Source organism: Sander lucioperca, chromosome 3 (genome assembly GCF_008315115.2).
Source record: "Sander lucioperca isolate FBNREF2018 chromosome 3, SLUC_FBN_1.2, whole genome shotgun sequence".
Lineage (NCBI taxonomy): Eukaryota > Metazoa > Chordata > Actinopteri > Perciformes > Percidae > Sander > Sander lucioperca.
In genome coordinates, this window is record NC_050175.1 from 28,381,936 (window position 1) to 28,403,797 (window position 21,862).

Consider the following 21,862-nt stretch of genomic DNA (forward strand, 5'->3'; position numbering starts at 1 on the left):
GCATCTAAATGTATGCATGTGCTAGTGTGCGTGCATTCTTCCACAGCTCATTGGTGACTCAGATCTTATGCCTCTAGCAGTAAGTCCAGATGTTTGGTGTCTAAAGAAACACACTACTTTGGAAACCTTCCCACATGCTATCTGGCGTAGTTGACTGCGCTGGCCCCAAACTTCAAAACAACCCAGCTCTAAAAATAGTCTGAAGCTTTTAATCATTCTGCAGACTCTTCATGTGTCTGATAGTCAGCTCAAAGAGTTCAGCTAGGACACATACAGTATTACCCACCCAAGTCATGCTTAAGTACCGAATGCGTCTCATGGCTCCTAGTTCACAAGACACTAAGCGTCTGATTGTTAACTCTTTTTTTTTTTAAGATTATTTTTGGGGCATTTTAGGCCTTTATTATATAGGACAGCTGAAGATGTGAATGGGGAGAGAGAGAGAATGACGTACAGCAAAGGGCCGCAGGTCGGGGTTGAACCTCCGGTCGCTGCAAGGGCTTAGCCTTTGTACATGGGGGCGCACGCTCTACCAGGTTCGCTATCCAGGTGCCCCAGATTGTTAACTCTTTAGAGCTCTCCGTCATGCTCACATCAGAAACACGACATGTCATAAGGAGCCGACTTACTGTATGAAACTCCTTGACTTGAAAAAAAAAAACCCCAAGACCACTCCTTCTGTGCCATGATGTTTTATTTCAACTATACATGCTGTGTTAAAAAAATCAACAAAAAATATCATGAAACAAAGACCATCATTATTATTTACACATTCACAGTACAACTTTACAACATATCTACACGCTGAAATACTCTGGAGATCATATATACAGCTGGCCTGGCATCGCCATGTTGCACAATTTTTAAATCAAAATTACATGACAAAATCTGGTTCATCTGCACATTAACAGAGCTCAGACTGAAATATAAAGGCTTCAATTTAGATTGCAACAGAAATACCCAGTTCATATTGCAATGTACAAGGCAGTTGAGCAGTGTATGTTGAATGTCTGTTTGATGTCAGTGTGCATGTGTCGAGTAGAAAAAACTGGTTAGATGACAGGCAGAAAGTCTTTACATACAATCATCACTTGTAAACAAAATGTGGCTTTGGGCTAAACAGGCAACTGCCACTTGGATAGGATTGCAGATGTCACCCAAATAATGAACCCAAGAGAAAGTCAGTCGTCACTACTGGCCAATAAAACAATTCCTGTCACTGCAATCCTGGGGATTAACGGATTCTTTGTGACTACTGCCCATGCCAACATCTTTACATGACGGCTTTAATGTGAACACTGTGTTAATACATTGGCTGTGGGCAGGATGTTCTGCATTGAGCCGACTGCCCCACAGTGCAAGGTCTAACCACCCTACATCCCACTGTCAAGAAAATACATTCACTGCATGGCACCTCACCTCAACACCTGCAGTAAAAGAGAAAAATTGATTCATACCCCAATGTTTTTTGACTGTCCTTTTTGTACGACTATCATTCACAAGTGAAATGTCTGTCTGTCAATTTCTGATCACTTCCGTTTGCATTAAAATTGCAATTTTTCAACACATCCTGCTGATTTTCAAATTGCTTGTATAAAAATCGTTTATATAGCATATGACGATACAGACAGCAATACAGAGGACCAATTGACATTGCCAATATTATACTGTAGTAGTTCATTTTGTGAATAAGGCACACAATGCACAGATTCAGGTTCACTTGCCTAAAAATATGTATACTCCTTATTTATAGTATTTAAGTATATACAAGATCTTGTCATTCCCAGCATGACTCATTTGGACACATTGGTAAATTGTTATGTTGATTGTACACTGGCCACTCACAGGGAAGCTGCACAGGGAACGCGGGCTGCAGAACCAGCACGGCAGGTGACAGAGGAGTTACATCCATGTATTGTTCTAGGGTCGGTTTAATATACCTTTTAATAGGATTAATGTAAAGGGAAAATTATAGTGTTCTTCTATTAGGGGACACACAAGTTTAATGGAATAGAAGTGCCCTGAAATGTTGGATTCATATACATAGGCTATACCATTGGTGTTGCTTTAGTTTAATATGGTAAATGTTTTAAATAACACAGTAAACCATTATAAAGGCAAACCATTTTGTTCAAAATTCTTTTATAGAATGAGATGAGAAATGTATGTTTTTTTTTTTTTCTTAATACCACTGCTACATAAAGAAAGAAGTCTCCTGAACCACCAGTATAATTTCTACAAAGGGGCAGTGGAGGTTAGGGGAGGTTTCAATCCTAGAGAAGCATTTTATTTTCTCCATGTATTAGTTTTAGTGCGTTTGGTTGCTGAAAACTGTACTTCTTGGCTTCTGTCTGCAATATTACACACACACGCACACGCACACGCACACACACAAGCAGATGTGCACACCCATATCAAGGGTTATCCCAGTCTGATAGAGTAAATGCATCAAAGACAAACGCCTATGTCTAAAACCAATAGCAGCAAATGTAAAAAAAGAAAATTCAAATTTCCCAGTGAGTTACAAAGTCCCTGTCCTAGTATACACCAGGCATGACCAACTTCACCTCAGCCTAACCTGATTACCAAAAACACTACAGAGTGGCACATAAATATGTTTTGGCTCGGTTTAGATGGGTTTAAACAAGACCAAAGAAGAGAAAATATTATTATTGAAATTAGAGACAATGACTTAGGTCTTAGACAGGTCTTAAGGTGCATCATCAGGCATGTGGCACCACTCTTGATAAACAAGTGTGAAGGCCTAATATGTGTACTGCCTTTACACAAATCTGCTTTCCAATCAACCAACACACACATTCATTTCTCTGTTCGCCTGCTGCTTGATTCAGCTGTTAGCGGTCATATGTATCTTAAGCAACACGCACACTTATGATTTTTGAGTTTCCTCTCCACTGCCCCAAGCCATCTTACTAACAAAGGCATGGCCTACCTCTCCTCTTTGTTCAGTTCACATTAGTGGGAAGACAGTGCTCAAGGGCAGTGACAAATGAGACCAATTCTTCAAGTATTCCACTGTATTTTAACATGGCACCACACGCACAGACGCTGTAGCGGTCCCAGCTGGTGTCTTAAACCTCGTACCTAATATGGGAACGGGCGACACCCAAGCCCATATACAATGGGGAGCAGCAGATTCACCACTGTCCACTGTTCATATCATGTGGCTACCGTGACGAGGGAGATGGAGATGTAGGGACAAAAAAGCCCCTAGGAGTATCTTTGGCCACATGCGTGATTTCCCTTTTTAGTGTGAGTGAATGTGAATATCATTTAAAGGGTGAACACACCTCAAGTCGATACACAAACACACACTAGGACCTACCCCATCCGTAGCCCCCCCCCAAGCCCTCAGGGCTAAAAGCTCTACAGTTAAGGCCAAGAGCTCACTCAGAATCATCCATGCTCTTTTAATAACTGTACTTATTGACCACTCGCATCTGTGGAGTCTGTGGTGAAAACCCATTGGGTTTAGGGGGCACATCTGGTTTTAGCGATGGGGTCCGTTTAAGCCCTGTGCGAGGGAGTGAGCCATACCCACTATATGTCTGTCTGGGTATAGAGGATGGGTGGGCTGAGTGCATTCCTGCCCCCATCACTCCGCCTTGGGAGTCAAGTCTGGAGGGGGGCTTTGGGGGCATGTAACCCCCTCTGTTCATACTGTGTTGGCGAGACACAGACACCCCCATGGTTACCCCATTTGGTGAGGTGGATAGGGATTGCCTGTGAGAGGCACTCCGGTGGAGTTGATACCCCCCTCTTTGTCTCTCCAGAGTGCCCCCCATGCTCAGGCTGCCCGTTGGTGTTGTGGGAGTTGTAGGCATGGGCACATCAACCCTCTTGGTGGGGCTGTGCCTTGGCAGGGATGAGGAGGGAGAATACAGGGAAGCCTCACGGCTGGGCACCTTGGGGGGTAATTCTGTTAGTTCCTCCATGGGCTCCAGTGTAAGCTGTTGCCGGGGGCGAGGCCCTGATCCCTCTTGAAGAATGGCCTTGGGGTTGGCCACTGAGTCATTTAGGTGTTTTAAAAGGTCATTTAGGGTATTTCTGGCATCCACAGACCTTTTCTGGTCTTTCCTACTTCCCTTAGAATCTGGGTTCTTCAGCTTCCTTTCAGATGAATGTGGCAGTGTATCCTCTCCATTGTCAAGGTTAGATCGGTCATGTGTGGCATTGGGCAGGACAACCGCACTAGGGATGTGGGAGTGACCCAAGGCGAGGGGAGGGTGGTTGGAGTTGGAGGTAGGAGGAGCAGAAGAAGAAGGAAGGAATTGAGGATTCTTGGCTGATGAGTTGGACTCCTTACGAGGCCCACTGGCCTTTCCATGAGCCCTCTCCCACTGGTTTTTGATGGGCTGCAGGCTTTTCTGCTGAAGCACTGGGGTGGACTCAGGTGTAGGCAGGGCAGCCAGCTCAGGGGGCTGGCAGCCGTCCCGCAGGATCATGGTTTTGGTGTCTCCGTTGGGTGAATTCAGGTCTTTGCTGTTGCTCAGAAGATTGCTGTACAGCTTGGGAGAATCAATGTCGGTCTGGTACTCCTATGAATGTGAAAGGGAAAAAATCAAAGGAGTAAGATAAGACAGTTTCACATCCTGTTCAATCACTCATCTCCACCAAAGACTTGGTATGCTAGATGTAGCATTGGAGCTGCTTTTATGGCTGTACCTTGACAGGGCTGTCAAAGAGGCCGTTGAGCTTGACAAAGCTTCCAGTGGAGTCGGAGCCAGAAGGTGCAGACTCTGCATCCTTGTGGACATGTCTAGGCTTACGGAGGAATGAGTCTCGGTAGCAGAAAACAATCAGACCAGCCAGGAGAGCACCCATGAGAAAAGCAGCAAACACGCAGGTGATGAGGATGTTCATGTGGACCATCTGGTTGGTCTCACCTGCTTGGATATCCCACACACCTACAAAACATTGAAGCATTGGTTAACCCCCTGGTGAAAAGAGTCAAAGTGCTCAGTGAAGCGTCCCTCCACATTCAACAACACCAATGTGCATGTTTGTGTGAGAACACAACCATGCATGAGTTTCTGATTTTACAACTCTGCTCTATACAAGGTAGCCAGTCAACCACAACCAAATTTCGTAAATATTGACACATTCCTATTCATCTAAACCCGGATGAAGAAGAAATATGGTGAAAATTGGCAGAAGCTGTTAGGTACCCACATCCATTTCACCATCTATAAGAAGCAGTGCTATGTTAGTGAAGAAGGGAAGACTTAAAGTGCCTTGATCCATGTTCCACTAGAGGCTTTTTGTCATGCTTTAAACCAGTACCAAAGGGTTAGGTGTGCACTGTTACTTGAGATGGAGAGCCAAATTAATTTGCACAAGAGATCAACCAGCAGGAAGTTGTTCAGAGGAAAGAGAAGCAGTGCTCGTCTTCCAGGCGTTGAGATAGCTGTTGTTCTACTGGTAGTTTGTTAGTAACCACAGACATTGAAAGAGTTAGTCATCCACCGTGCGGCCACAATAGTGATGTGGCAGAGCAGGCCCAGTCAATGATCTACCGGCCAGGGTAAACTGTTACTACAGCTAGAGTTAAGAAATCTAAACTGGCAGAGACAGAAGCTAAATCCAAACCAAAGATTTTAAAGAAACAATATGAGAACGGTGAGTGTAAGGTTAAAAGAAGACTGGGAATAAATTATTTAAAAGAAATACTATAAGAAAATTACAATTTAAAGGAAAGAAAACAATAGTAACATGAAAATATAATTTATATAGCAACTTAATGTATGGAGATGTCTATTTTTTAAAAGAGACTACATTAAAATCTGCCATGTTATCTAATGGAAACCCTAAATAGCTGCCGATGTGTGCACGTATGTTTGCATATGTGAGCCTATGTGTGGATTCACATGTGTGTGTCTTAGTGAGAGTTGTTGGCAGCTATGGGATCAGACTCCTTGCAGCATGTTGGCTGCCTCCCTGCGGGCCTTACCCTCTTGGCCCCCTGGGATAGAGTCTAAAGATTGGGACGTGGCTGGGTCATCCTGCAGCACAAAGCCTGAGCCGTAGAGCTCTGGACCAGGCCCAGAGCTGGGGCTCTGAGTGGGTATGAGTACTGGGGGCTGTATGGGCCCACTGGGGTGGACAGTGACTGGCGTTGATGAAAACTCCATGTCTGTGGTGACAAACAAATTTGTTAACAAACTGTGCAGATGTGTGTAAAGCATACTGTTATCATAACCCCGGTTAGTAGGCATGGGCAATGGGTATTCTTTAAGGTTAGTGTCTGACAAAATAGTGAATAAACCTCATCACAGTTCACATTCACAGACCAATGAAAGTACATGTTTGTGTTTTTTGTTTAGACAATTTGGAAGGGAAAAAGGAGAGGATACTGATGTTCAAAGAGGAGTTGGTACACAACAGTAAGGGTGCCAAGGGATGGTGGGTGGGCATGCAAGACGGAAGAGGGGTCGAAACAGGAAGAGTGAAAAGGAGGAAGTGAATTTGTGTAAGATAGAGCACAATGTTGCCTATGAATCTGTTGTTTTTGACGATGAAAATGAAGCAGGTGACATAAGCATTCAGGAGGTGTTTGGTAAGAAAAGATGGATGGTGACAGTGGTGGAAAGACAGGGTTGGAGATGCTGAACTCAAGGAAAGAAACCATTTGAGTAAAAGATCAAACTAACCAGAGGTAGGGTCGCCAAATGATTTGTAATCTGGCGCTGATGTAGTGCCCAAAAACGCTAAAAGAATTAAAAGGACAAGAAATCAGTATAAAGGAATTCAGAAGTAGAAACTTAAATTCCTAAGAGTGCAGTTTATTTGGTTTAAATAATAAAGATATAAAGCACCCGCTAGCGGTGTCCTTTTCTCACTGGAGTCACTGTGGGCCCTCTGGTTCTGATCAATACTGAGGTTCAGCGGGGGTCATGTTTAGTTGGTACAAATGAAGGGACAGGCATTTTACAGTAAACTCAAAAAAGCAAAGGCATATTTTCTGGCCATCTGATATCTTAAGACCTCTACCATTTACACCGGCTAAACATGACCCCTTAATTGTACATGTCCATGTTTCTGCCTCATATGTGGCATAAGTTACAGGTGGCCATGTACTGTATGCAGATGTGTGTGTTAATATTGCACATAGACTTATGTAGGGGCAAGTTACTGGAGTGGTTACTGGTGTGAGTGTGCAGGCTTATGGTGTGTGTGGAAATGAGTTTGTCTTTGCGTACATGTGTGCATGTGTGTGTCAGTGTATGTGTATCTGTGTTTGTGTGTCTCAGGATGGATGGCATGGCATGGTATGGAGATGAGATCCGTACCCTGACAGTCTCCCAGGTGTGCAGTGTTTCCAAATTCAATGTCCTGCTCATATCCAGTCCTGAAGAGAGCAAAGAAAAGAGAGAGAGGGAGATTTATCAAAGAGTTGCAAACATTCTTGACATCTCATTTTCTCATCTATAATATTTGCACTTTGTATCACAGCTGAGGCTTGAACTCACAAAACACCAGGCTGTATCCTCTCACATGCCCCATGAGGCTTCCAGCCACAGTAGGGATCCCTTGATGCAATGCAAGACCTGGAGCCAAACAAACACACACACACACTCACTCAGAACACCGGGTTTAATCATTCTGGGAAGTGCACTATAATAATTTGTGATTGACTGAACATTAACCAAAAGGCATAAGATAAAGCTGTTATCATTCCCTTTTATGGCATTTTCTGAAACACAAAACAATTAAGTCACAAACCTATGACCGACCGTACAAAGCACATTTGAACCCCCTACGTGTGCATTTGCACGTCACTTACTTGTGGCAGGAAGAATGCCGTTCACAGCGACTCAGGGGAATACGGATGACACAGCTTGAAAAGGCAACATACAAGCTGTGTGCCTCTTTGTCCACGTGCAGCGAGAGGACACGCTTGTCATCCTCATGGTTAGACAGGCACCTGGGAAGGGAAGAGAGAAACCTGATCAGAGGTTTATCAGATAAGTCCGTCTACTGTTTCAGTCTCAGTAGATTTAATCACTTGTTAGGTGGAGAAGTCACATAAAGCTTTCTCTCACAGTCTAACAGGACTTTGACCTCCAACACACCGCAGGGAGCGTGTTCCGCATCCACAAATAAGCACTAAAAACATACTGTGCATGCACAGAAAGCAGACAGACACTGCCATCTGTGCCAGGATGCTTCACTGTAAAAGTTGCTGACTCCTCAGACAGAAGGGGAAGAGAAAAAGAGAAGAGAGAGGGTGAAAAGTGTGTGTATCCCTACTTGGCCCTGTTGAAGACCTCTATCTCCTCCAGAAGCAGGCTGTCGTTCAGAGACACAGAGGAGGTCTTGGCCAAAACCTTGAGGACAACCCCTGACTCAGCCCCGATGAACACCACGGTGTAGTTCTTGTGAGGTCCTGCTTCGTTGTCCACAGCCAGTGCTGTCAGTCTGTACCTACACACACACACACACACACACACACACACACACACACACACACACACACACACACACACACACACACACACACACACACACACACACACATCAGAGAAGCATGTGTTATTCACAGTAGTGGTTATCCCATACAAAATAGGAGAAGCCATTTTGAATACACGAATCACTTCGGCTTTGAGCTACACAGTAAAACAAATTTGAATTAGTATTGAAAGTTTGGTCGGATGTTTTAGTCTTTTTTTATTTATTCTTTGATAATAACTAATACAGCTTTGTTTAATTTTACAGTAATTAGGCAAAGTTCTCAGAGAGCTGTTTGTGACAGCATTATGTAGTGATGCAATGAGAGAAAATTGGTTGACCACAAAAATTAGTTTGTTTTAAATTGACTTTAAAAGGTACCAGAAACTGAGGTATTGCCATCCCATAATGTGCTTCTGCGTTTACCTGACGCGAGTCTTGGTGAACCAAGGCTCATCCCCAATAGAAGGCACAGCTGTGTCCATGAGGGGGTGGGACTTGATGAACTGCAGGGTATCGTCCGGGAACTCGATGGAGCTCTTTAAGGACGCAGCTGGACCATGACCTGCACAGCACCCGGGTCTAGGATGGAGGGCGCACACGGAACAGAGGGCACAAGGTCAAAGATCAGCCTATACGATCACACACCAGGGAGTAATAATAGCATGTGTAGAAATGGATGAAAAGTGCAACGAGGGAGTGGGGGGAGTGGAGCAGGTGCTTATTAGGATCACATAAAGGCCTCAGCTGGAAACATAAAATATACATATGCATGGTTATCCTCCATTAATGATTTACCGGGGTAATGGGGTGCTTCGTGGACTTTGTGTTTTGGACACAGGGCAGGGCTACAAATATACGTGCTGATTGTAAACTGGTTAAATATGCAACGCTTCTAATTATGCCTAATTAATTATTTAATCATCAGCAGATGGTGAATGTGTGTGCTGGGTCAAAGCTAATACCTTGTCCCTTTTACTAGTGAAAAAGATTTGATTTCATTGGGTTTAACCTGGAGAAAGAAGGGTTAAGAAAATTGGAAAAACTGTCAGGTGGTAAACAGCTGCTGAGTCAAGCACCACCTGCTCATGAAAAGCCATGTTTAAAATATGAAATTCCTTTTTTTTACGTTCTCTGTATGGTTTGGAAGGTTTAGAATTTGGAAATTTTGAAGGGAAAAGAAAAGTTTAATTCTTACCGAGGTTTGGGCAGCTTCTCCTCTGGAAATGGAGTCCACACAGAGTCAGGAGTCTTCTGCTCTTTGAACCGACCCCAGAATACTTTCTCTATGTCGGCCATGGAGAAGGCGCACACTGCTGACCCTGGGATACTGGGATAGAGAAAGGAAAAACCTCAATGTATCATCCATATATGACTCCCGAAATGTCTTATTTCTGTCCTCGGCATTGGTCACTTTAACAACTAACAGCATCCACTGCTCACCTGTTCATCTGCGTGGTGAACACACCCACCACCGAGGGAACTCCGTTGATGTTGATGATGTCAGTGATGGACTGAAGCACATCGAAGTAGAAGAAGGACTCCCCTGGCACTGAACAATTCAGCCTTGCCTTTACAAAAGATGTCCAGTGCTTCTCCAGCACCCGCTGTGACCCACCGACATCATTTTTACAGATCCGGGCCACACGGGAATATACAACCTGCGAGGAGAAGGTGTTTAAGAGAGGACAAAGTCGGGTGGAAGAGGAAGGCAGCTGAGTGAACGTCACTAAAAACACTTTAACATGTTGAATAATGCATCTCTCTACCCTGTAGCAATTCGGTACAGACGACTAAACAAACACACGCTCTCATCTTTAACTTTGTGCGTAGAGATTGTTCACCCTGACTGTAGCAACCATTTAAAGTAAGACATCTGACGACCTTGACTGGCCCAATGCAGCACAATGTGAATGTGTGTCTGATTACACTCATTACCAATGCTTAGAGTATAAATGAAGTGTGTGAAGCAGTTGGCTTTAATAGTTTTAATTATTTACCAGTGCAAACCTCCATCAGAGGCCAGGTGTCACCCAAGCGTTAGTAGGGTTGAAATATTTATTGGCTGATGGAGGATGTTGGCTTCCTGCGGCTCGGCCAGACCCGTTTAGGATGAGGCATGGTCAAACATTGAACATCCTAATGCCCTCTGCATGTGACGTAGGTGGCAGACCCAGAGCGCACATCTCCGTGAGACAAAGCCTCTCACTGTGTAATGGTTTTACATTAGTAGAACATTCCCAGCGAACACTGGCTGTTGAAGTTCGTTGTGTATTCTATGCAATGTACTGTCATCGCCTGAATGGGCCCTATTGGGCCACTGGAGCCATTTGTGGCAAAAACACATGCACTGAGGGAGGTGTAAGCATTTTTTTGGATAAAGGCCTGCATACTGTATCTGTCTGGAATATGTAATGCTTTATAAACGGCAGGTGCGCTGTCTTACCTTGCCCAGATTGCTGTGCTCCACTGCAATCTCTCGGTAGAAAAAGTACACATAATTCCCATACTCTGCTGCGTGCAGGAAATGAGGTTCTAAAGGGAGAGACAGAAGCAGAGAGTTGAAGTGTATTTCTGCACCGTCACCACCACTGTGAATGTTGAATATTTCAGGGATTTGTACAAGGCGGTATATGACTGGGGGTGACCTAGATTGCCTGGGAGAGAACAGGCCATATCTCCATGGAGCTTGGCAAGGCAGGAGATCTCTCCATCACTCCAACAACAGCTCTGACAGCCAAGCACATACATGCACCATGGGCATTTAGCTAGCTGGCAGGTAGCACGTGTATCTCGAGAATAGCAAAGGGAAAGATAAATAAAGACTGAGAGTGATGAAGAGGCAATCACTTACCTTTCAGCCATTTGGAGTCATATTTGATGGTCCTTAGGGCTGATCCATCACCCATACTGCGATAGATGACAGAATCACTGGCCTGGAAGTCGGCTACAGTTGCTGAATACAGCTTCCCCTCTAAAAAAAAAAAAAAGTGTGAGTGGAGTACAGTCACCAAAAATTAGGATACATTGCTCTTCAATGCTTTGTTTCTCTTTTTTTTTTTTTTAAAAGGCTTGATTGACTGAGTTATCGCTGCAGGCACAGTTTTAGTTTTACTGTGGCAAAGATACTGAGGTGATGGGAGCATAAGTAGGAATCCATTATTTCTTCTTCAGCAAGACTATGTGTGTGGGCGAAGTGTGTGTTTGACTCTTACCAGCGAAAAGGGCAACGTTGGTTTGCTTGGAGTCGAATGGGCATCGTGCCAGTCCATTGATCTCCTCCCCATCAAACTCGAGGTTATCCAGCTGAAGGGAACACACCAATCACCCACACAAAAAACACAAAAGTTTCATCAAGGGACACAGTGAAAACGAACACACTAGAAACACTAGCACACACATGAATCATTCAAACAAGTCTAGTTTATTTAACAAGAAATTAAAATGAAGGGTGTGTTACCCAAATTACTTTCAAGAGCATTTACACAACAGCATCTGTGCACATCTGAGCACGCAAGGCCCTGGCACTGGATACTCACCCTGTAGTATCTGCACATGGGGTTGAAGCCGTTGGTGCCACAGATGAACACCAGGTCATCGTTTCTGGGAACCAGCACTTTGATAAAGTTGTGGCACTCATCCTGAACACAGACAAAAAACATGGGACAGCGTTTTTAGAGGCAGCCAGCTTATCTGCTCACATGTTTAAGCCTCTGTCCGCATGGTGGAATGTAAAACAAAAGGTGAATGGCTTTTTTGTACGTACTCTGTGTTTTCCCTTGACAGCACACATGTCTCTGTCAGCTTGGCCCGATCGCCATGTCAGCTTCTGTGAAAACCAACACGGAGCATTAGACACACGTACCGGCACACTAAGACACACCCTCACTCATGCACACGCACGCACAGTCCTCCCTTTTCCACTCTCTCATTTTACAACCTGTCCAGTGTGTGATGAATTGCTCTGTATTTTCTATGGAGCCCTTTTAGTGTTTGTGGATTGAGAGAGCAGCTTGTGGTGAGAATCTTACCCGGTAAGGAATGATCTCATTCCTGTAGGATTCTCTCAGACTGACCAGGTACACCTGATCTCTGTGGACAGACAGCAACAAAACACACAGCTCAGTAACACTGCACAAGTAATAAAAGGGTAAAATTCTCATTAAAAATGAATGATTCAATTTCAAAAATAGAATTTCCAGAAAATCTACTATGCAGTTTATTTTAATTCTTAGATGAACTCTGGTGAATAATCAGCAGCTAATTTGCATTGTTTTCCCCAAATGTTTTTTTTTTTCAGAATTGCACTAGTCATTAGAGGATCTCATTTACTGTGACCTATGGGTTCAGCCTCTTCTTGCGGCGGGACAAACAACGTTTTTAATTTGCAATAATATAGAATATCTGAGGGAAATGGGTTTAAATCAATCTCTCCTTTTTTTAAACCTGGGTAGTCTAATGTCAAAACCTGAAAAACCTGAAAATAATGACACTACTATATAGTTAATTCAAATGTCTGTATTATGTGAACAGCAAACAGGGTGTGGCAGGGTTGAGGCATAGTGAATTCAGTTTTTTTTATGCAACTGCCTGTTGATGCAACTGCCCTATGAAAACCTGAATATCCTCTCTGCCATACCATTTTACATTACAACCACTTATTGTTTTGATTATATGTTGGTTATAAAAAAAATGTAATAAAAGCAGTGGGGATCACATTTTATCAACCCCTAGAGAACAACATTTCGCTTCACTTTTAGTAAAAACGTGAATAACCCAAACTGGTAAAAGGAGGATCTACCTGACAACAGTGATACATGTGGTGGTGATTACAGGGACTCCAGAGGTAGGAGTTTTATACTGTAGATGTCGAGTTGATTTCCTGCTACAATATTAGTGCTGGCGGTCAGATTAATCCCAGTGCCCATAAATACCAAAAAGACATGTAAAGATGCCAAGAAATCCCTGACAGAGCGTCAGGCCGGCATGATAGATGCCTTTCCTGGATCAATACTGGCAATATACATCAAATGCCGGCCTAGAAGCCACAGATCCAATAATACTAAGAGCTTCTTACCCCTCCTTACGCCACTGTTTACCTGCCAAGGAGTGACTGAGTTTATTGGTGTGGGGGATGTGTGAAAGAGAGAGTGATAGAGATAGGGTGTATGTGGGTTGAGTTTACCTGCCAGCGATGAACAGAGTGTCCTGTATCTTGGTCATCAGCTGAAAGTCAAGGCGATGCTGTGACTCGTTGCCAGAGGGCCTGCCTCTGAACACAGGGTACCTCCGTGAAACTGTGCAGAAATCACACACGCACACATACCGTTAATGGGAAACTTGTGGTAGAAGCAGACACTTTTGCACGGATAAACCACACTCACCTCTTGCTATATTTAACAGTACTGGTTAGAAATAAATATGCTGTGTGTGCTTTATACAAATCCTCCTGCGATTAAGGTAATGGCAAGGACCCCTTGGCTGAAAGAGAGACGGAGCACGGACCCCCCATTACATATTGTATAAAACTGAGTTGCATATTAAACTGAACCTACAATAATGTGTAGGGTGTAGGTAAGCTTTTATACATGCCTTTTTTATGGTGCATACAATACTAAGCTAATAATAATTGACTTATTCATATATATTTATACATTATGTTTTGATGTTAAACATACATGTAGCACAGTCCTACAAGATCCTTGAAGTCTAACTGTATCTGTGGATGGCTACCTTAGTGGCTACCTTAGTTACAGCTTGTCATCAATATTGTGTAAATAAAAAATAAAAAAATCACAAATAGGCCGATTTGTCTTTGCTATTAATAGGTTGGATTTATGTTTATGTATATTTTTAAGATATATTTTAAGTTTTGAAAACAAAATGATAAAACCATAACTTGGTGGCCCCCCCTGCAGTAACTCTGAGGACCCTCTAAGGGTCCCGGGCCCCCTGTTGAAGAGCTCTGCATTAGATAATGGCTGCCTATGTCAGCACATCTCTCTGTTCTTCCAGTACACAGAGATGCAAATGAAATCCACTTAGTGCTCCAACTGACCATACAGCAGATTGATTGTATTACTATGAATATGGCATGCTGGTGTGCTAGTGTCTGAACTGCTGACGCGACTAGAAGAAGGAGGCTGCCGGTATTTGTCTTTATTCCATGTGTGACTGGAGTGTGTAAAGTGTATATTAAGGATAGTTGTTGACTCTTTCAGTAGTAATGTTGCAGCAATTTTAATCTCTACCCACGTCTCTGCTGAACTCATTTGCGTGCGTGTACTCACAGTGTGCGTCAACGACATCGAGGGGTACGGTGTCCTCGGGGAAGCTGACTGCGAGGAGAGTGCGTGAGGCTGTCAGCAGCAGCAGCAGCAGCTCACTGAGCAGAAGCGCAGCTCTCTGGCCCATGGCTGCTCACAGACGACACTTCCTGTTTCACTCTAGTGGAGATGTTACCTGGAAACACACAAAATGCATGCTTTTGTTGCTTGACATGTAATGAATTTCATGTTATATTTAACCTTCTGCTGCAAACTGGAGTCTTATGAGCCAAATCCTAACCATTTGGTTACCTCAGAACAATGAGAAAAAAAGGAACATTTCCACTGTGAAGTTTTCCTTTTGTTGTTGATACCCACTACATTATTGAAATACAAACATAAGGCACACAGAATGCCCTCTCAGGCATATTGATGACTGAGCTCTCAGTGGCAGTGCTTGGCGTTTCCCCTATACCTCTCCCTGCATCTGCTGTCTAAGGGAAGGTCAGCCAAGTGACCGGTGGGGTGTCTCGGTGTGTGTTGGATGCAGCGGAAGTCCACTCTGTTAGAAACGTAGCAGGCCTGCTGTCTCCGTACATCTGTGCTCTGATTGGTTTGTCCTGGGCGAGGCGCAACACTAATCAGCACATTGCAACTTCATCAGCATCACTGGTGTAGCCTCTGCTCTGACCTTAGCTGACTTCTATTAGCGCTCTGTTGGCTGTTATTGCTCCAGCCTTTCCGTAGGGTGGGGGCGCTTTATTGCAGTGCAGTGAATCAGTCATCTTTGTTCTAGGAGGATCAAGTCATGTACATGTTTGTATAGTATACATTTTTGTTTGTACTGCATCTGATTGTAGACGTGATACACCAGCAACTACATATGGTAATAAATAAAAAAAAAACTACATGGTAATAATTCATTGTGGGAGTGGCAGGAGTTTAGTGTGTATGTTAGTGCGCAAAGGAGTGCTTTAGAGACAGACTGTGTGCATATTAATGATCGGTGTACATTCAAATATTTATAAGGCAAACAAATTATTCATGCAGGCAAAGCCTGAACGGATATAAACAATTTACCGGGAGACGTCACACAGGCAGAGGGATGGATTAGCTGGGAGCACACTTGGACGGACACACACACACACACACACACACACACAATCACTCAATCACTCTTTCAAATGGTGTAATGCATGTGCACGTACACACACACACACACACAGACACACACACACACACACACACACAGACACACACACACACACACAGTATTGACTCATTTTTCAATTAGCCCCAAAGCACACCTGCTCCAGTGCTGTCTGGGGGCCCTGCCTGCCAAGCCATTAGTGCTTTGATTGATCCACACAGGAAGCATGGCAAATCAGCGGCCAGCATAGGCAACCTATGGACTTTACCTTATCATTGTAGCCATGTGAAAACTTTGAAACTCACAAAAAATAAAAAATCTTTCCAAACACTTAGTTTAAAACACTAAATGAACTGTAATGTACATGGTTGTCAAGTAGAAAATTAAGTGGCATGAGGTGTTTATCTGACTGCGACAATATACATCAGCATGTCAGCCTTTTGTCAGTGTATGTGGAGAATATAATACACAATTTGGCTGCACTGCCTTAAAGCCTATGTTGATATAATGTGCACAGTGTGTTTTCCAGGGAATTAATAATCCAATTTTGGTATGAGCAGTTCCTGTACGATGATGTGTCACTAAAAATAATGGAAGCGGTGGAGATGGAAGCAGAGTAATACCAGCGTGTTTTAGTCATAAACAATGTGTAATAATGGCTATTCAGCACTCTGTGGGATACTGAGGCCTTTGAAAGAGCAATGGTAATGCAAGGGTAATGTAATGCTTCATCTCAATTAGTCCACTTAATAGTTAAAGTACAGGTTTGATATTTTGACAAAATAAAAATATTGAATGAGGGTCTGTATCTTCCGAAAACTACGACATAAATGATGCTGGAGCAGTCCATATACTCTAATCTAGATACAAATTAATCTAGTCTGGACTCAAACGATTCACAGATCTATGCACACAGGCTCCCAGATCTATACAGAAGAACGTCGTCAGCAACTTAATCTAGACGAGACATGATGACACTGCTCTGCAAAGATAGGTTAGGTTAATTGATGTGTACCCGTAGGTAGATTTGGTTTGCAGTAAGACGAGGCATCCATCATGACACACGGACACAGACAATAGACAGACATGCTAAAAACATGATAAAAGTACTTAAAGCTCCGATAATCACTAAGAAGAGAGACAGTGGTGTTCCTTAAAAGCATAGCAGCTACTTTTTTAGTACCTGGTTCAGACGCTCTCACAATGAGAAATGTGCTGTATTAAGGCCCAAGCAATACATTGCTGAGTTTCTAGGAGAAGCCAGGGACAGGAATAGATACCAAACGCACCGCAATAGAGAATTAAAAAAAAAAGAGGATCTATGGAAGGTAAATAAACCATGCTCCACATTTCAATTCTATCATTTATGCTGTGCTATCATACAGGCTGCAGGCTGTGCTTCCAGTTAAAACGTGGCTGTGTTCACAGGTAAATAATTTCCTTGGTATAGTCAGAATTTAGAGTCCTGCTCTATGTCCCCTCTTCGTAAGCACGCAACACTTTTTCCCTGCCATTCTCCCTCACTAAACAATTCAGAAGAAAAGCACTCCAACAAGAGGCAGCTCCGATCTCCCATGATTCCTTGCGTGGTATTAGCCACACTGCGGAGGCGAAGGCTTTCCTAAGAAACATTAATGTAAAACAGAAGACATCCAGAGGTCAGCGATCTAAAATTACTTCTCAATCTCTAGTGAGCCCAGCATGTTTTCTATTGACTATTCCTTTGCACTCTTTGGTTCCTGCCCTCCAGTGTGTGTATGTGTGTGTGTGTGTGTGTGTGTGTGTGTGTGGGGTGTATGTGCATACACATATAGGCCTCAACAAGCCTAGAGATGCTGGGCTTGTCACGCAACTCGGTGCCATTCAGCCTTGCCTCACTCTACCTCTGTTATTACAGGCTTTTCAATGTCCTACAACCACGCACTTTCCCTGCTGATGTTGTTGGCCCAGGCCCATGGTGTTTAACCCGGAGAGGGGGAGGGGGTCTGGTGGATTTCTATTTCTACTGATGGTGGGTGTAGGGTTCTGTAGTCCAATTCTGGTAGTTACATCTGAAGATTTAGTGTTCCAAGCTTAAAATGACAGATTAACACATATTCTCCTTTTAGCTGTGCTTTCACTGGCATATGTCAGCCATAACCTCTCCCCCACTACAACACTGAATGGATTTATGTTTGCATGGAAGTCTTGTTGGGAGGAATTGGGGCTAATAAAAGGAAGACAAACAACACGGGTGCGTGAGGTTTGGTAAATTGCGTGCGACTATGATGGCTGGATGTAATCCCAGAAGGACAATGGCTGCTGCTGCTTCAGGCTGCTTGGCTTGTCATCTTGCACCACACTGATCTGTAAACCTAACAGCACAGGAAATCAGATAGCCCAGGAGTAGTAGTTTCAGACATTTACACACTTGGTGTATGTATGTCTAAATGCGTGCATAAGCACGCATGACTGTCCAAAACTGGATATGTCCTGTAACACGGTTGTCTCAACTCTCAACTGCTCTTAGAAAGTAATCAAAATGCAGCCACACAGGAACGTGAGTCAGCCAGATGATTAGAGCAGCCACCACACAGACCCAGAAAATAATTACTACCCCTTTTCACCACTTCAGTAACAACCACTACACCTAATCGCGTGCTATTTACCTAAGGATCACTTCTGAGGGGCTTGGTTGGACTTGTTGCTTCAGAGATTTGGCAGAAGAGAGGGCTGTGCCACCCTAAACTGTGCTTCCCTCCCTTTATTCTCTACCTTGGTGATAGGAGGAGTGAAACAGGAGAAAGGCTGTTCTCAGCAGTAGTTCTGCTATAGTAGAGCACAAAAGGGGCTGAGCTGCAGGTGTGACCAGGAAACAAAGGGGGCTTTGGGCAAGTCAACACAATAGAGCCCCACCCCCGGCCAGTGGACCTACATTCAGGAGAGCTGTTCTGGGGCTAATAAAAGGGGGTTCTGAGGGAACAAAGCAAACTATATAAACACATTGACTCCAAATGCTGCACACAGGGTCAAACTTGTATCACTCAACCAATTTAGCATTGAACAACTGGTTTCCAAGCAACAGTTTGGGGCAACCATAAGGCATATGGTGTAATGAGTTAACACTGATCACTGTATGGTTCAATGGCGGTTGTTCCGGGGTTACAGCCGGCTGAAGTGGAGGTTAACGGTGATCGTTCTGGTCGCTGAGTTTTGACCCCGTGGCCAGTGAGCCGAGGTGAGACACCAGCCAGCTGTGCTGTCAACTAACCCACGGCTGGTTCTGATGTTTGACCTGGCCGGAGCGTGGTGCTCCTGCCAACATCATGTTGTAGTTTCAGTAGCTAAGGTTCTCCTCTCTCTGTGACAGAGCTCTGACGCTCCAGAGTTTCAGGGAAATGTACACATCTGGTGTAGGTTTGAAACAGATTTGCTCTTGTTTTTATTTCTGTAAAAGGGACTGCACTGGTTTGAGAGCCAATCAATTTTGACCACAGGCAAACTAAAATGAAATCCAGTGTTCACTCTTTTGTTGCCTTTTTTTTTTAAGAATTAATTTAGCACACTGGGATTAGTCTATAAGGACAACATCAGAGGACGCCCTTTGATTGTATATTTGGTCCATCTCCTTTTTGCTTATTCACTTAATTTGGCCAAATTTTCTTGAATAATGAGACACGAAAGAACAATTCCTAAAACAACTGTAACCTACATGTCTCCTTATGAAAAAAAATGAAACATTCTAATTCTCTTTCTCTCTCTCTTTATTTTTCTTCTGTTCCTCTTCCTTCGTTCGCTGGTCATTTTTCCAAGTTTTGCGTGAGGATCTTCCACTTCTCTTTTGCGTACACAATCCATGCAGCAGCCCGGGCTCTAATGCAGGCATTGTGCGGACCGGGGCGTAAAGGCATTCAAGTTTTAACCGTGGCAAATCTTTTCAGACCCCTTTGGCCCACATGTAAGACTCATACAAAAGACAACAAAGACGCGGGGGGACAGCGGTGGAGTGACAACTGTGATGGGGCTGCGTTTAACTGCCTCCACGGCACTTAATGCATGCGCAGGGCTGGGCTCTCGTGCTGCTCTGCCTCCAAAAAGGTTACGAGCGCTTCCCTAATGTATCATCCAATATAATAATACTACAATGAAACTGGGAATACGTGACATAGATTAAAGGTGAGTGAGCAGTCAACAACCTTCAAGTCAAACTGCCCGTCCTACTCGTCTTTTACGGTTTACTAGGTGTGTTTGACAGCATGGTCCGTACAATCGTGTGCTGGTTACCTTTATTCCAAGTTTATTTTATGAAGACGAAATATCAGAAGAACTTTAACGTATTCGTGCGTTGAACCTTTTAACACAACTCAGAAGAAGATTAGCTATTGTGACTGAAATTGTAGCAAAAATACTAAGACCAACACTGACGTGGCTCTGATTTTACTCTCGGCAAATCATAATCTATGTGTAGGCTACATCTCTGCTTTAAAAATGTGTTTTATTTTTACTTTGAAATCCTACTCGGTTCCCTTGAATAGATTCCGTTCACAAAGTGGCTCTCCGGATAGCATGAGAGCCAGCAGTTATGTGTCCTTTATTAAATCCAAGCTCCATCTTAATAATACACCACAGAGTGTATCCGAAATAAAATCCACTATACCAATAATTTAAAAACCACCGAGGACACCTACCTTGTGTGTCCGAATTCACTCATGAATGGGGCAATCCGACTGAATGTCATATCCCTTTGGTAATCCATTTAAGAGAAAACACGCAGCATGTAATATTCCTGTAATTTTAAGCTCCGTCCGGACCCCACTTTTCTCTTTCATCCAGTTTCGCACAGATTTCAGCTCCGCTCGCCACATATGAGCGTTTTGACTGCCTGCGCTGTCTCCGTCCCCGGGCCCCTGAGCTCTGCTGACTGATCTTCAAAGCTCTGCCACGACCACACAGTCCCCTCCCTCATACACCGATACACCAGCCCCCTTCCACCACTATTAACTTTGGAAACCAGAGGGAAAAGACATAAACATTAACGACGCGCAATCCACTACGCGCTCTGACTTCATAGCCTACAATCATTGATTTAATGCTGATTAAAGATGATAAAGGGCGCGTTTACTGACGGAGAGCACGATATCACACACAGCCACCAGAATAAAAAAAAAACAACAACTAGATTTACACAAAACTATTTTCTGTGCTTGTTTATCTCAATAGCCAATGCTCACTTAGCTTTAGATTCACCAGTTTGATACATGCTTTAATGATGCGACTGTAGAACTTATTATATAGCCTAATGAAGATTTCGGACAGCTTCAATAGGAGAGTAAACTGTCTCACAAATAAAATAGGTGACTTTAGATTGGGTTTGCCCTCTTGTTACACCGCTTTATGAGCGCTGGAAAGACGCGTCGAGCAGGACAGATGAACGGTGCCGTGAACGAATGAATACATAGTAAATTGGATTGAAGCACAATTAAAAATAGTCCGGACCTGCACTATTTCTGTCCTGCAACCATGAGTTTTGCAGGGTAGCATATAGCAACGTGGTCAGAAGAAATATTTTGTATTCCAGCAAAAGACTTCTCCTCTCTAGTTTTCCCCTCGACTTTCACTGCGTAATGCGGCGCAACAAAGTGTAGCCTATATCCACGTATCGGCAGGGAACTCACCTCATCTGAAATGCTTATTTTGTATCCTTTTTGTGTTGCTGTAATCCAACAAAAATGATTGTGCGCGTCGTAGTGAATCAACTTCTCCTGGCTGAGAGAAAAACAAACTAATGCACGGCAAATGGTGTAATTCGACCCGTGTTAAGTCAATCCATCCAGAGAGAGAGCCACAGCCTACCAATAAGCAGCGCTCTTGCTCCAGTCCCTCCCCCCACCATCCATCTCTCCTCAGTTCGTTTTGGGCTTCTCTGCCTTGCTCTGGCTTCCTTCCTTTCTTTCCTAGAGCCCGGAGAGAAAGAAAAACACCCCCTCCCTCCCTGTTC

At 43.7% G+C, this 21,862-nt stretch overlaps 1 protein-coding gene across 5 annotated transcripts; it reads right to left on the reverse strand.

Annotated features, from left to right (window-relative positions):
- Window positions 1-676: 676 nt before the first annotated feature.
- sema6dl (sema domain, transmembrane domain (TM), and cytoplasmic domain, (semaphorin) 6D, like) lies at window positions 677-21,767 on the reverse strand. Of its 5 annotated transcripts, none has more exons than XM_031306282.2 (20): window positions 21,540-21,767; window positions 14,760-14,931; window positions 13,655-13,766; window positions 12,501-12,561; window positions 12,236-12,298; window positions 12,009-12,110; window positions 11,685-11,775; window positions 11,324-11,443; window positions 10,916-11,004; window positions 9,913-10,130; window positions 9,668-9,799; window positions 8,896-9,051; window positions 8,272-8,445; window positions 7,805-7,945; window positions 7,491-7,568; window positions 7,311-7,369; window positions 6,672-6,728; window positions 5,972-6,154; window positions 4,687-4,928; window positions 677-4,559 (listed from the first exon to the last, which is right to left on the reverse strand). In XM_031306282.2, the coding sequence occupies exons 2-20, from the start codon at window positions 14,881-14,883 to the stop codon at window positions 3,432-3,434; spliced, it is 3,330 nt and encodes a 1,109-aa protein (XP_031162142.1). In that variant the 5' UTR covers window positions 14,884-14,931; window positions 21,540-21,767; the 3' UTR covers window positions 677-3,431. The 5 variants fall into 5 exon arrangements, with proteins under 5 accessions (XP_031162142.1, XP_031162144.1, XP_031162143.1 ...); XM_031306283.2 differs by lacking the exon at window positions 21,540-21,767 and adding an exon at window positions 20,553-20,808 and having other exon boundaries at window positions 3,432-4,559; XM_031306284.2 differs by lacking the exon at window positions 6,672-6,728.
- Between the last annotated feature and the right edge of the window lie 95 nt (window positions 21,768-21,862).

What these genes read in the sequence shown, in the direction of transcription:
- sema6dl (XM_031306282.2), bottom strand. Translation starts at nt 14,883, where the DNA reads ATGGGCCAGAGAGCTGCGCTTCTGCTCAGTGAGCTGCTGCTGCTGCTG. An exon ending in ACTCTGTTCATCGCTGGCAG is followed by an intron (nt 12,562 to 13,654) that starts GTAAACTCAACC and finishes GTCTGTCCACAG; the next exon opens with AGATCAGGTGTACCTGGTCA. An exon ending in AGGATACAGCCTGGTGTTTT is followed by an intron (nt 7,370 to 7,490) that starts GTGAGTTCAAGC and finishes TGCTCTCTTCAG; the next exon opens with GACTGGATATGAGCAGGACA.